The sequence below is a fragment of the Trachurus trachurus genome (assembly GCF_905171665.1).
Source record: "Trachurus trachurus genome assembly, chromosome: 5".
NCBI lineage: Eukaryota > Metazoa > Chordata > Actinopteri > Carangiformes > Carangidae > Trachurus > Trachurus trachurus.
In genome coordinates, this window is record NC_139896.1 from 30,337,698 (window position 1) to 30,353,034 (window position 15,337).

General features: G+C 45.3%; 1 protein-coding gene across 1 annotated transcript; it reads right to left on the reverse strand.

Moving 5' to 3' along the window:
• Positions 1 to 583: 583 nt before the first annotated feature.
• Positions 584 to 12,723, reverse strand: prdm2b (PR domain containing 2, with ZNF domain b). The gene is made up of 5 exons (XM_083972535.1): positions 12,615 to 12,723; positions 9,952 to 10,078; positions 7,413 to 7,517; positions 2,714 to 7,320; positions 584 to 2,298 (listed from the first exon to the last, which is right to left on the reverse strand). The coding sequence occupies exons 1-5, from the start codon at positions 12,717 to 12,719 to the stop codon at positions 2,281 to 2,283; spliced, it is 4,962 nt and encodes a 1,653-aa protein (XP_083828661.1). The 5' UTR covers positions 12,720 to 12,723; the 3' UTR covers positions 584 to 2,280.
• Between the last annotated feature and the right edge of the window lie 2,614 nt (positions 12,724 to 15,337).

Consider the following 15,337-nt stretch of genomic DNA (forward strand, 5'->3'; position numbering starts at 1 on the left):
ATTTCACTTCGTATAAAATCTTCAATAAAAAGGGATGTAAAATAAAATAAAATAACGCTTTCATAATTTGGCAGGACCCAGACAAGCTGCGTGTAGAGAAGGCAATCAGCAAATGTAATCTGGAAAACTCTATTAGAGCTGTAGCAGCGGGGCGTCTATTATGATGAGAAACAAAGGAAAGGTCTGGGAATAAAATGGTCTGTAAGAACTCAGACCCTGTTATGAGTGCAGTTAATCACGTTCTCTCTCCATTTCCAAAGTGATTCTTGATTTGTACACGACCAGTAAACTACAATAATGTAGGAATAAAGGGCTCATCAATCATGAATGCATGAATGTGAAGACTCGGTTGCTATAAATGCTACGAATCTAATGGGTGAAAACGGCCTTCGACATCAACCCGGATCAATATTAGAGGACCATTTCCACCCATTACATGTCTGTCCTGTTTATACTCACATCTTGCAGAGCTGGCTATAACGGCGAACCCTGGAAGCAGAAACAATAAAAGCTTTACACAAATTGAAAAAAAGTTTTTTTTTTTTATTTTGTCAATTACAGTAATGCGTTACTTGAGGTCATTCAGGATTTTGTCTTTGTTCATCCTTAAATTCATAATCTTGATGCTGAAAGGCAAAACATGAAAATTTGTGGTGGAAATATAAATTAGCTTCAAATCATATTGTTCAATTTATTTTCCCATAACATGCTACAAGCGTTTTCAGCACTTGCCTGTGTATCTGTCTTCTGTGGTACAAGGAATAATGGTTGAGAATGAAAAAGTGGGATCAGCACTGGGGAGACCATACAAATTATAAATAAGAAAATTTTCATTGGCAGGGACTTGGTGACATTTCAACATGTACAGTTTGACCAAATGTATCAACTCATGGAAACAAAGACGACTTTGTCCTCGGAGAAAGAAAAAAAAAATCATCCTGTTACATTACTGTGGCATTGCTGTGAGAAAAACGACACATGTAGCAACTTTTTACAAGTCCACTCTGAACGGACGAAATACAAATACTGCAGCATTCAACCTTTTCCTCTGGGAACCCAGTCATTATGCATTGTGGCCATAAAAATTGGTTCATGTGTCATTTTCCCTTTTCTAATTACTTAACGGAGACAACCAATTTAGTGATTTGCTGACAGAAAGGCAGAAAGTTGTATTTGATGAATGATTTGCACCAATTTGGCGCAAATTACCAGTGTCTGCTCAGTACAACAGACCTGAATACATTCCATTATTCACTGTTCAATTCAGCCAATCTTAATAATAAAGCTTTAAATTTTGGCAGTTTGTTTTAAAGTGCTGTAAGAACACTGGGCTGCATGAGTGATATCAAAAGAAAAAAAAATGTTTTTCAAGATGGACATTATTTTAAGGAGTTTACACATAATTCCCATCATTTAACAGCTGGAATTACTTGCTAACGTCAGATAAACAACGCAACATAACAGAGAAAGCAAGTAAAAACATGAGACATACTTGAGATTTAGACCAAAGGAATAGCTGTCAGGCCACGCATCCAACCAGAACCATTCACATACTTACCACACACATATACAGTGTTCCTGAGGACCAATTGTTGCAGTAAAACAACTGCCATTTTCATTTTTGTTTCCCAAATAAAATAATACACCAATAAGATATATTCTACAATATAATGACTACAGAAATTGAAATCAAACATACATACTTTGCAAATCATGTATAAACTGAAATAGGTGCCCATTGGGGGACATGGAAATTGGCTTAATCTAGTTCATACTCTATTCAGCACATGCATTAAGAGACTCTGGAAACATCCAAAAATCTAAACAACCAAAGGGGAAAATAAGGAACGAAAGAATAAACAGGTTTTCCCTAACCCTAACTGATACATGATTGCCATTTGCAATATATCAGCTTTCCAAAATAACGGAGCCCTAATGTTACTGTTTTGGGTCAAGTAATGACACATAGTGTATATATTAACTCAATGTCATTTACAGTTTCTTATTCCTTTTTTTTTTTTCTTCTTTTTTTTTTCTTTTTTGCAAGGCTGGCTAAAATCGAGGCTCAGTTCAGTTCGCGAGATACATGGAAGTTAAAGAGAGTTCCCTCCTTAAATCCAGCAAAGGCAGCTGAGACAAGCAAACTTCACTTGGTTTGAGTGAATGCGCCCACCATGAAAAGGTCAACCTCAGTGCTGTCAGTGCCTTGATTAGTCCAGAGCGTTGCCAGAGAAGGTGAGCACCACAGTCCCAGGAAGAGTTCAACAGTGTCCACACGGCTCACTTCATTAGCAACTCCTGAAAAACACAGAGCAAACAGAGACGAGCTGCAGTCATTAGTCCAGTGTTCAAGGAACTGACTGCAATGGTTTATCAAATTGCTGCTTATCAATATGCTACACATTTCCTGCTTTTGATTGACCTACAATAGTTTTAGCCTAATATCGGAGTTCTGCACTGTTGGCTGGACAAAACACTTCATGATCACATCAACTCAGATCTAACTGAAATGAGCATTTTTCATTGTTTTGTGTTTAGAAATCTGATAATTTATCAATTTATTGGCTAAAATGTCTTTGAATTGGTACTGCCCTGAGAAAAAAAAGGACAAGACATAGATCCTTATAAAGTTAAAACGTGGTTGTTATTCAGATACATTGTGACTAATATATGCTAATGCTAATAAAAGATGAGAAAAAGGTTAACCTCTCACCTGAGTCTCTTTTGGCTCTTGAACTGGAGGTTCCTCAGTTTTAACCTCAGCAGGTGGAGCAGCACTCGCCATCTGTAAGCTCCTGGTGACTGGACCGCCGACTCTCTCCCTGTTTCGGAGGGAGAACCGCTCCTCTTTCTTCAGCTGTTGCGGCGCCGCCGGAGGTTTGGCGTCTGCTAATCTCTTGGGTGCTGCCTCCTTGCCCATACGCTGCATTCTCATGGCCGGCCGTTGCTGTGCAGTGTCACTGGGAGTGTCCGGGGACGACAGGGTGGGAGGTAGAGGCTGAACTTGGCTCTTCTTGGTTTTTTTGCTAGCGGAGACCGGGGCTGGGAACGAGGCGGGCCTCTTGAGCCGGCCGAGAGTGGCGGCGCTTTTTCCTTTGCCTGTCTGGGAGGATTCGGGGTCTGCTGCTCCGGAGCTGCGAGCTCTAGTCTTTCCCAGGGGTTTACGCTGCGGCTCTGTCTGCGGTATTTCACAGTCTGAAGCTTTCTTCCTAAGATTTACGTTTTTATCTACCACAGACACTGCCTCTTTCTTCACCTCTGCTAGACCTTTTTTGCCCTTTTTTACAACAGGCTTCATGGGACAGCTGACTACCATATGTTTATGGAGACTTGCGGGATAAGTAAACTCCCGGCTGCAGTGGGGGCAGACATTAGAGGCCTGCTCTTCCTCAACTTTAACGGTAGCCTTCTTTGCAGTAGTGGCAGCTTTATTCTTCTGTGTAATGGCCCTCTGGACCAGCTGGTTCCTCTTCTTACTGAGGGCGCTCATTCTTGTTTTACCAGTCTCTTGATTAAAGTTAAGTCTCTTTGGCTGACCCATCCTACGGAAGGGGCTGAGGCCTGCAGCGGCGGCGGCAGCGGCTGCTGCTGTGGGTGACGCCACTCCGTTGGGGCTCTTCACTATTTGCTTGAGGGGGATGGGGTTCTTCTTGGGAGTGTAACGCTTCTTATCGCTGGCGCTGGCGCAGGCCAGTATGTGCTTGTGCAGTTCGGGCATGTTGTCAAAGCTGTTGCCACACTTGGTGCAGCGGATGGCAGTGCTGAATGTTTGTGGTATGTTGTGGGTGGTGAAGTTAGTAGCCGAGGCCACAGAGCCAGCATGGGAACGGCTGTGATAAGGGAAAGGGGGGGGTTTGTAACTGGGGTAGTGTTGATTAAGGCCGAGGCGAACGTCCGGGCCTTTGGGCTTTCCTCCCTCTGAGGCCATGATCTTTATCGTAGTGTACAGCTCCTCGTTGGGGTCCTCCGCTGCGTCCTCTGCTGCGTCCTGCGCTCCGTCCTCTGCATGATTCCCGTTAACATCGGGTTCTTCTTTCGCCACATCAGATTCTGCCTGTGGAGCGGGCTCTTCGGTCGTCTCCGGCGCCGGCGTCGAGGGGCTGCTCTCCTCTCTGGCTCTGGATGGATCCGTGTAGTTCTGTGGTCTGAGCTTGCCGTTCTCTACAGTAGTATTCGAACACGTCTTATTGGGATGCAGGTCCTTCTGGTGCTGCTGCAGGTTGCAGAGGAAGGCAAACTCTTTGGAGCAGACCGAGCACACGAAGATCCTGCCCACGCCGTGGAGCGTGGTCCGGTGGGCCAGCAGGGCCGGCGCGTCGCCGAAGAGCTGCACGCAGAATTCACACTTGAAGGGCCAGTCGGCGGCGTGATCTATGATGTGTCCGCTGAGCTCTTTGATGGAGCTGAACGGCTCCTCGCAGACGTTACACACAAAAGTCTTGCAATACGTCGAGTCGACTTCCTCCGCCGAGGGTTTATCAGACGGTTTATCCAGAGCGAGCTGAGGTGAGGTGTCAACACCATCCTGAGGCGCGTGATTCATAACCGGCGACTTGTCTGTGCAGTGCTCAGGCTCTTCTTTTATTCTGATCTGGAGGGATCGTGGAAGGGGCGACGGGGATGGGTGGTGTGAAGCAGGAGGAGGTGGAGGAGATGGAGAGGACGGTGAGGATTCTGGTCGGGGTTGTGGAGCGGTGGAGTCGGATTTCTCCGTTTCTGAGTCGTGGTTCAATTTTCCATTGAGCAGACCGGTCACGGAAACGTCTTCTGGAACGTGCAGATCCACCGGCGCGGGCTCAGGAGGACTCGGTGTGGAACGACTTTCAGGTTCAGGTTCAGGTTCAGGGGAGTCCATCTGCTCAGACATGCTGTCCTCCTCCTCCTCTTCCTCCTCTTCCTCCTCCTCCTCGTCTTTGTTTTCTTCAGCGGACAAAACCTCCTCCGAGTCCGACAGGAGCTTGTGTTCGTCCGATCTGGGAGACATCTTTGGCGAGAGGACGGGGAGGGTTCTGGATACAGATGAGTCTGAGGGCTGAGACAGGGGGGAGCTGGGCATGGCCAGGGGGGATGGTATGGTGGGCAGCACGGGGGGAGGCGGCGTCGGGGACGTCACGCTGGAGGCGCCGGGCGAAGACGGGTTCAAGGTGACGGGGGTCAGAGAGGGAGGGGAGGGGTGGGCGGACTCCGAGGTGACGTTTGGAGAGCGAGAATGGAAAAGACTCAGGTTGGCTAAGACCGAGGGCCCCTCCTCTCCCGGCAACGTCAACCCCACGTACTCGTTCATCAGCACCTTTTCCAGCATGCTGGTGTTGGGCTTCCTCTTCTTGACCGAGGGCTGCGGCGCCGGACTTCCCTTGGACTCGGGCTCCGCCGAGCTCTTGCGATGGAAGCTTAAATCGAGGGCCGAGTCCCCGAGCACCTTGGTGGAGCTGTCGCTTTTCCTGCTGATGGAGTTTGACAGATCCAGAGGCTGCTGATTACAGGAATTCCCCCCGCTGCTGGGAGAGGTTTGGCTGTGCGTGTTATTTCCCGAGGGGCTCGGGGCGTCCCCGTCGTCTTTGTCCAGTACAGACCCAGGAGGCGAGGATGCGCCGTGGCTCTCCACCTTTGGCACCTTGAGGGTGTACGAGCTCGCCGCCTCCGCTTTACAGCTCTCTGTTTTACATGTAGGGCTGAGCTGTGGCGACGACGGGGGAGAGCCGGTTCTTCTTTTAAACCTGCCCGAAGCCCCTTGCAGCGGCGTGACTGACAGCGGGGAGGCCAGTCTATGGCTTTCTGTTATCAGGGTGATGGTGGATTTCTGAATATCTTGCGTCTGGAGGAGCTGTTTGAGCTTCGGCGAGAGATAAACCGTCTTCTCTCTTTGAAATGCTGATGAATCCGCGGCTTGCTGGAACAGCCCCCCCACCAGCAGGTTAGATGAGGATGATGTCGAGGATGAGGAAGAGGACGAGGAGCCCGTGAAGGAAGCCGACTCCGTCTCCACCTTCAGGTTCGGGACAAACGGGGGTGTGGATGTTCTCCTCTTTGCCGTGGACTGGCCGATGTTGGAGACTTGCTTTGCGGCGCCGGCTCTCCCCTCCACCTTCAGTGCTTGACCGATCTGATTGGGGCTGATGATGACCGTGTCCAGGCCGAACAGAGCGGCGGACCTCGAGTCCACCTCGATCACCTCGCAGGTGCTCACCGAGCTGCTGGACACGATCTTGCCGTCGATGTAGAAGCTCAGGTTCTCGGAGATGTTTTTCGATATGTCGACCGCGTAGTCGTCTCGGTCCGCCTCGTCCTCCGTGTCGGCGCTGGGCACGTAGACGGGCGGGGGGCTGGCGCTGGGCGACTCGTCGGGCAGCTGCTGCTGCTGCTGCGCCGACGCCTCCTGCAGCAGCATTCCTTTCCTGCGCACCCCCTTCGGTAACAAGTGCCGTTCGTGTATCCTCCGCTGGTGTCGCCGCATGTTGGTGTGGGTGCCGAAAGCTTTGCTGCAGTATTTGCACGGGTGGAGTTCTTTCGACTCCCCGTTTTCATCTAATATAAAGGGACGGTCAGCGTGGGGCCCCGCCTCTTTTCTCTGCATCTCAGAGTTGTGCAGCGCTCCTCCGGTAAACTGGGACCCTATGGCTATGTACTGGCCGGTCGGGCTGGTGCAGTCAGGACTGGAGCCGTCGGTCTGCGCGACCGGACCGAGCAGACCGGCGGTCCCGGCCAGAGACCCGGGCCTCTTCTTCGGCCCGCTCTCGTGCCTCCTCTCGTGTCGGCGCCGCCCCACCTGCGAGCCGAACGACTTGCTGCAGTACCTGCACTTGAACAGTTGCGTTTGCTGGTTGGTGATGGCGTGGATGTGTATGTGACGCTCCAGGCCCTGTCTGGTGGAGAAGTGGCGTTCACAGTGCTGACAGGGATATGTTCCCCCATGTTGATCACCTTCAAGGTCACCGTCGGGGTCGGGGTCGAGGTCAAGATCAGGATCGGGGTCGACCTCTGGTTCTTGCCCTCTGGCCGAGGAAGACTGTAGTTTTAGCTCTGAGTCCTTATGGCTTTCTTCACCGCGCGTCAGCGACGGGCCAGGCTGCTTATTTTGAACGGAGTTAGCTGCGGGCGAAGGCTGAGTCTGCTGCTGCGCTTCAACCCGATCCATCAGGTCATCTGCATTCTCCTCCTCTTCCTCTTCTTCTTCCTCCTCCTCACCATTTCCCCTGTCCATCAACCCTGCTGATGTATATTGTATATCTTTATGGTCAGCGCTTCCCTTGGGATGGGTTTCCTCCGGTTCCTGCGAGGTCCCCGAGGCTGGTGGCCTCTCATTTTCCTCCTCCTTCAGACCTGGTAACAAATAACCACAAAGAGAAATGTGTGCTACTTGTAGGACATCTTCACTTAAGGAGTGCTTGAAAATACATTGAATTGCAACTTACCTTCTTCCCCATCCCACATCTCCTTGACAGTAGGTTTGGTTCCACTTGTTTTCTTGAATCCACCCAAACCAGACTGTCTGGCTCTCTCCAGCAGCTTTCTTCTGGCTGTCAGTACAAGCAAAAAGATGGCTTTATATATCGGGTTTGTTTTAAAGAATTTAAACAAAGACAAAATACAATTTCTCCTGGGAAAAAAAAGAGAGAAAAACTTGTGGCTAAAACAAAGATCTGACAACTGGCACCGTTTGGTAATACACTTCAAACCAGTTTAAGTGTTCAAATAGCCTTCAGTTAGGTTATAGAGCACAACTTCCTTGAAGACATTTTGCACAGATAAAACACATCTACGTGACCTACAAAAGGCAAATTATATTAAAAAAAAAAAAAAAAAAAAAAAAAGTCATTTAGGAAGCTCACAAGCTACTGCTATAAAACTGAAACATATAAACTAACATTGTAAAATTTCCCTCAGATGCCTCACATCTTGTTCATGACTCTCGCCTCACATAAATCAGTAATCTTAATAAGACAATTGGTAAATTAAATGCAAACTGCAATTGTTAACATTCTTCTATTTTAGATTAGTAAGTCAGGTCTGACTCAAGAGGCTTCCCTGGCACGTCCACATCATAGGAGTGTGTCAACAAGGTCACCTGACCTGGCCTACAAAGCCTAATTCATACCAGAGAAACAAATGCTGCAGGTCAGTCATCTGACCAGCACGGTCAGAAGCAGCCTGCTGAATCTACAGCAGCTACATGACTATATAACTACAAAACCAAGCATTTTCATAACATCACTGCACCAACATTTCGTGCCGTTTGCCTTTTCTGTCGTTCCGTTTCTTAACATCCAGCTCTCACTGAGCCAACACCTACACCAGCTCTGGCATGCGCTGCTTCGGCTACATACAGGATGTTTGATATTAAAATGATACTAACAGGATAAGCAGGCTAACTTCATCAAGGCTGACTATTAACTACAGTTACTTCATGCCTGCCAGGCGCCACTACACCGCAGTACAGAGAGATCCATTTAGGCTATTGCCTTTTAAGGTTGGACAGAAAAATTTAACAGCTTCTTCTCATGTGAAATAACACAAAGCTCATTTCTTAACATGATGTGAAAATGAAGGACGCAAGACCTCTGGACCCACCGTGATCAAATTTAGTTTTCTACCTCATTTCACACACATTTCAGGAGTTCAGGAGGACAGTGACTTTGCTGTATGAGGCCCCATGTTCATGTGTTGATGCAATTACCTCGTAATATAGAGTCTGAATGTCAGACTGGCATTTATAAACAATTGAATGACATAATTATTACACAGAAGCCATTTTCTCCTTGATGACATTATACTTTCATGTAAATGTATTGTTTAACCTGATTTATAGCAGCACAAGGGCACAACGCAATGTAACCCTCACAAACAGAACTATATATCATTATAATAAATCACTTTGTACTATTCTTTTTGGTCCTGCATTGACTCAACTATATAGTTAAAAAAAAAGAGAAACACTATATCCACAGTTCATCAGGACACATGTTAATGTGTTTATTACAAAATAACACGCTCACTTCTTGCTGCATCCATCCCTATATCAGAGGCATGCTTTAGGCTGTTATAGATTTATTAATAAATCTATTATAAAGGTTGACTAAATGACGTGTCTGTGCTCTTATTTTTAGGTTTTCACGTCCGAACTCAGGAAATGTACAAGCTCGACCAAACCAGACTGTAACACCTGAGCCTCCACTTAATATTAACAACTGAGTGTTAGCCATCTTTCCACCATTGTTTTATAATAGTTTGTTTATCACTATTTACTTCAGACAGTTTGCCATCTGTCCCTGAGCACGGAGATGTCCGTGTGTTCAGACTTAGCCCTTTAGCTTCGTGCTAGCATGCAACACTAAAGTCTGACAACTCGGTGGACTGGTTATACTGGAGCCGAACCGACGTGCAGCGTCATTTTAAACACTCTGCACGATACATATCATGTATATTATCTGTCTGTGGCCGATATCTGAACTTAAAAGCAGCCTGTAGTGGGGATAAGACAGCCTGCTAGTTAGCTCCCCTGCTAGGCCATCACCCAGCAGACAGGCTGGCCGATGGATGGCTTCATGCTGTAGGAGCTGAAGGAAGGTCACATCCTCGACACCGTCGGGACCCGCAGCAGCAGGAAAAGCTGAGAAAAAGTTGCCAAGATGCTGGTGTACCGACTGTAGGGGACGTATAAGAGCCGGAGGGTCGGCTCACGGCTCGGTACCTGGGGCTGAATCGGCTCGCAGCGACGGGTTTTAGCTCGGGTACGACAGAGCAGAGGAGCCCACACATCGCTCACGTTAGCCTCCACTAGCCTTCCTTCATCTGCGGCTAGCTGCTAGCTCGAGAGACAGACACACACACACACAACTTCGACTGAGCTGCACAGAAAAATCAACTCGTGTCTGACTCGGAGGCAGCGGACACGTCCCGAGGACAGCACCGAGCACTAATGTCATCTCGGACAAAGAGTTTCGGGGGCCTCACCTCGCTTCGCCCGGGTTGAGTTTTTCCTGCTCAGACTGCTGGCTCTTTCTTCCTCCAGTGCAGCTGTTATCTCAGGGTTGTCTTTCACCGTGTACCACACCAGCAGCTCCTCTCCCGGCCCGATAGGCTGCAACAATGAGAGATGAGGTCGGCCACCAATCACAGCCCGGCGAGGGAGGAGGGGGGGATATTTGGGCCACTGTGCATCTAATCTGTCTAGTGGGTGTATGGAATTTGACAGTGTTTTTTATCATAGTCTGCTGCAGTAGCTTTATTCTATAAGGGTGCAAACTTCAACACAACGTCGAAGGTAGGCTACTATATCAGCAGGTTAACAGGGATGGAGTTACCATGACTCGGTCTCAGTTCTTATTTGCATCATTCCCAGGTCTTATGCAAGATTATACAATTTGTTATTATTTCAAAAAAAATGATGCAAGTATGAAATCAGCACAACTAGGTATGGAAATTATATATAAGTAGTAGGCTAAGTTAAACTCCAATCTCCATGTCTGGTTTATTACTATGATATGATTACATGATCAGATTGATTACTGATGGATCACTGTGTAGGCTGGTTGTAGCAGTTCAAGCTCAGATATTACTTCTAGCTACTTTATATAGCCTACCATGAAAAATGGATAACATTTCATAAGATCATCATAGTCTGATGTAATGTAACTCTGTCAAACAAATGCAGTGCTTTCAGTCTGATGTAGTGAGGCAGAATTACAGCATGCAAGATGCAAAGAGTCGAGTCAAATACACGAGACACAGAAAGTGTTCTCTGTCTAACTCTATTCAGTTAAGCCAGTTCTCATATTTGTATCATTCCCAAATTTCATGCAACATTATACAATTAGTCATTAAAAAAAAAAAAAAGATGTACGTATGAAATTCAGAACAGCTAGGTATGATCAGAAAATGATATTTAAGTAGTCAATAATAAATCAGACGTGGAGATTGTAGTTTACTATGATATGATTACATGATCAGATTGACTACTGATGCATCACTGTGTGTAGTGGCATCATTCTGCTGTAGCTGGTCAAGTTCAGATTACTTTCAGCTACTTCATGTACTATGAAAAATGGATAACGTTTCATAAGCTCATCATAGTCTGATGTAATGTAACTCTTTCAAACAAATGCAGTGCTTTTAGTCTCATGTAGTGAGGCAGAATTACAGCATGCAAGATGCAAAGAGTCGAGTCAAATACACGAGACACAGAAAATTTTCTCTGTGTAACTCTATTCAGTTAAGCCAGTTCTTATTTGCATCATTCCCAGGTTTCATTTAACGTTATACAATTGGTCAATTGCATAGTATGAAATTCAGTACAACCAGGTATGATCAGAAAATTATATTGAATTTTTTAATCTCCACGTCTGATTTATTATTATTATGATATGATTACATGATCAGATTGATTACTGGTGCATCACTGTGTGTAGTGGCATCATTCTGCTGTAGCTGGTCAATTTCAGATTACTTTCAGCTACTTCATGTACTATGAAAAATGGATAACGTTTCATAAGCTCATCATAGTCTTATGTAATGTAACTCGCTCAAACAAATGCAGTGCTTTTAGTCCCATGTAGTGAGGCAGAATTACAGCATGCAAGATGCAAAGAGCCGAGTTCAATAACACAAGACACGGAAAATGTTTTCCAGTACAGCACTTGGGTAAATGTAAGCTCAGTAGCCTGATTTACCAAACATGTGCACGCTCATTTAGCAGCTCAAGTGTTTTATATACTGTTATTACAAAACTTCCACAACTGGTTCTTAACCCTGTGATGGATAATTACCAGCAGTAATAGTGTATATAACATACACTGTATATAGTCTGATGTAATGTTGGTTCTCAGATCATAACAATGTTCCTGTGTGCCTCCATTGAAAACAATCCAACCCAGAGGACTTCACTGTGTCTACTTAGTCGTACATATTTCTGTGCATGTGTGTTAATGTGTGCATGTGCATGTGTTGAAGGGACATTTCAACATTTTGGCAAATTTGCCCATTGCCATAATCCCTATAGTCATAGCAGTAGGTTTGTTACATTTAATTGTCGGTGCAAGCTATTTTTCGATTGGCAGGGCAGAGATACGAGCTGCTCAGCTAACGCTATGGAGGCATATGGTATTTCTGGGTTTCCCCCGTCAAACTCATCAAATACACAATCCAACTCTCGTGGACAAGTTGTGACCTGCACATTCACCACGCTATGAAATAATAATGGAACGTTATGAGACAGAGTTGTTTTTGAGGCAAATGCAAAGCCGGAACTACATTCTAGACACGGCCGCTTGGCAGAGTGACTTCAAAAGCGCAAGTAGTTCAGAATATTTCCTCCGTGTGTCGTAATGTTACATATTTATATGTTATTATTTCATAGTGTGGTGAATGTGCAGGTCACAACTTGTCCACGAGAGCGTTTTGGAGTTGTTGGATTGTGTATTTGATGAGTTTGATGGGGGAAACCCGGAAATACCATATGCCTCCATAGCGTTAGCTGAGCAGCTTGTATCTCTGCCCCGCCGATTGAAAAACAGCTTGCACTAACAAGTAAAGGTATTGGTAACAAAGATTGCTATAACTATAGGGATTATGGCAATGGGCGAATTTGCCAAAATGTTGAAACATTCCTTTAAGCTTACCCTTAAGACTTTGTAGTAAATGGCTCTGTTGATCTCCAATGGAAAAAGATTCTGCTCTTCACTTGAGCGTGCCCAGTTCACATATCGCAGCCAGTTCCCCTTCATGGGGTCCGTGGCATCAACACACATCCAGCCCCGCGCTGGGAAATAAACCTACAGGACATGGACACAGGTACAAGGAGGATTTCATTTATTTATCAATTTCCTCCAAAATAATTAGTTATTAGAATTAGTTAACTTTTAGTATGACTTTAAGGGCAAACAGCAGACTATATAGCTTCATACAAACAAATTTGAATTGTAGTGCCATGCTTGATAGAGAATGTAGTTTGACTTGTTTCAGCTATGCTGTGACTACCACAAAAGAAGGAGGTGAGTGTCTTAGGGAAAGGAGCCAACGGAGCAGCCTGTAACCTACCTCCCACATGTAAACATTACTGGTCACCTGGGACCTTTTTTTCTTCTCTCCAACGAATGGCCCGAACCTCTTGCCCTTAGGAATGATCTGAGTGGCCCAGACACCTGAAAATGAAAGAGAGGAACAAAAACCATCTCATACATTTGAAAGTTTGTATTTTCATAACTAAATGTGTTGATATTTGTACATTTAAAGGGTGGGGTTTGAGGAAACACACCATGTACTGTGACTTGTCCCATATACTTTCACTTTCATAATTTTAAAAGATTCTCAATGAATGTGAATTATCACACGTGTGATATCATGGTGGAGGCATCAGTCCAGAGTAAACTTGACCTGCCAACTTGAATAGCTTGTTGGACAGCTTCAGAAACCCCCTCCCCCCTCAACCTTTGTGATGATGGATTTTTTTGGGGGGGAGGGTGGGGGGTTACTCCCATAGCAGACAATGTAAAACTCACAACCGCTTCATGTTGAAATGGAGCAGCTGTGTGAACCAGCTGTGCTCTCCTTTGTCAGTCCTGACAGAACCAGTTCTTTCACTTGCCATGACAACTACACCTGGTACGTGTTTCAGGTGAGACTCTCTGATGATGTGCTTGTTTAAATGACCGTTCTAAGACAACACGTCATACAAAGTGGCTCTGGCCCACATCCTTGAGGATCCTACGTCCAGCCTGTGTATGTGATGTATATAATAAACTCTCATTCAATAATTACACATTGTTCAACACTGATTTGTTTTCCCCTCACATCTCTGTGTGGACAAACTGTCTACATCTTGATATTTATAAAAATGCAAGCAATGCAATGCAACAAGTACAAGTAATTTTCCCTGATTATATGATAAATACATTTGATCAATGATGTCAAAGGATTAGCGCTGATAAATGTGAAAAATAAGGTCAATGACTTTTTCAATATTGATCACGTGTTTATCTATTTATTAACTCTCACTCAATTCTTTACTGTGTTTGCCCCATGTCTGATTTCAACTACAGGGCAAAATGTCTACTACATTTTTTTTTAAATGTTTCATTCATTTTCTTGTTCACTTCATAGGTACATTTGAACAGCCAAGGGAAAACTAGAACTAGAAACCCCCAAAACACCTCTTAAGGGGTGGCGTATAGCTCACTGTGTTGAGCAGACGCCCCATATTCAGAGGCTCTAGTCCTCGCTGCAGCCGGCTCTGGTTCAAATCCCCCAGTGTGGCCTTTGCTGCATGTCATTCCCACTCTGCCTCCCCATTTCCTGTCTATCTCTACTGTCCTGTCAATTAAAGGCAAAAGCCCCCAAAAATACATCAGTATCCCACCTTAAATCATATCTCTTCAATAGTCATGTACAGTTTACAAAGTCGCCAAAAAAAGATTAGTCCTGTTTACACTTGTATATAAATGTTTAAGAAAAGATGTCTATGAACTGAAGCTCTGAAGTTTCTCCACTGCAGCCTAGTCTCACTGTATCATCACAGGTTGCAGACAGATGGCCAAGTAGAAATCAACATGTTCACTGTAAAATCTTTGTTCAGGTTGCAGACACACTTGTTTACTCACCAATGCGGTTTTGATTTACAGCAGAGGGTCTGAGGCTCAAACTGTCAGGCAAACCCTGGAACACGTGGGCTGGAATTTCATCCAGAGTTTCCACCGTCCCTCCAGTGATCGCCATGACCTGCAATACATGACAAATGGCAGATTTGTTATCAGTAGGTCTCACTTTGAAAACATCAACTATTCCATCACATATTAAATCTGTATTTTTATATTTAACTTCAGGTTTCCACAGGACAGCTGGCACACAGCCTCGGTGCAGTGTTATCACATAGACTGTGATATACAATGTGATCGCACTGTATAGATTATATAAAGGAATGCATGGGGACGAAGTGTTGTAGTCAAGACCACCTAACCCGAGACCGAGTCAAGACCAAGACCAGAGCATACCAAGACCAAGTCAAAACCAAGACTTTGAGGGGGTCGAGACCAATTCAAGACCAAGACCAAGGGGGGACGAGACCAAACCAATGTGAGAGCCTTTTCAAGACCATTACTATGTTCAGTTCCGGTACTCATCATAATAATAATAATGTGGCTTTATATTTACATTATTCCTCAGCTAAAAAGAAAAGTTAATTAAAATCTAAACCATACTGAATTGAAACAAAGTTTGGATTGAACAGAATAACACAGCAGCACAGAACCAGCTGAAGTCTCCCACTTTTGACACTGGTGCAACCAAACTTTTCAGGTGGTTACACAAGCATACTCTTTAATTATCTTAAAGGTATTGAATTACATTA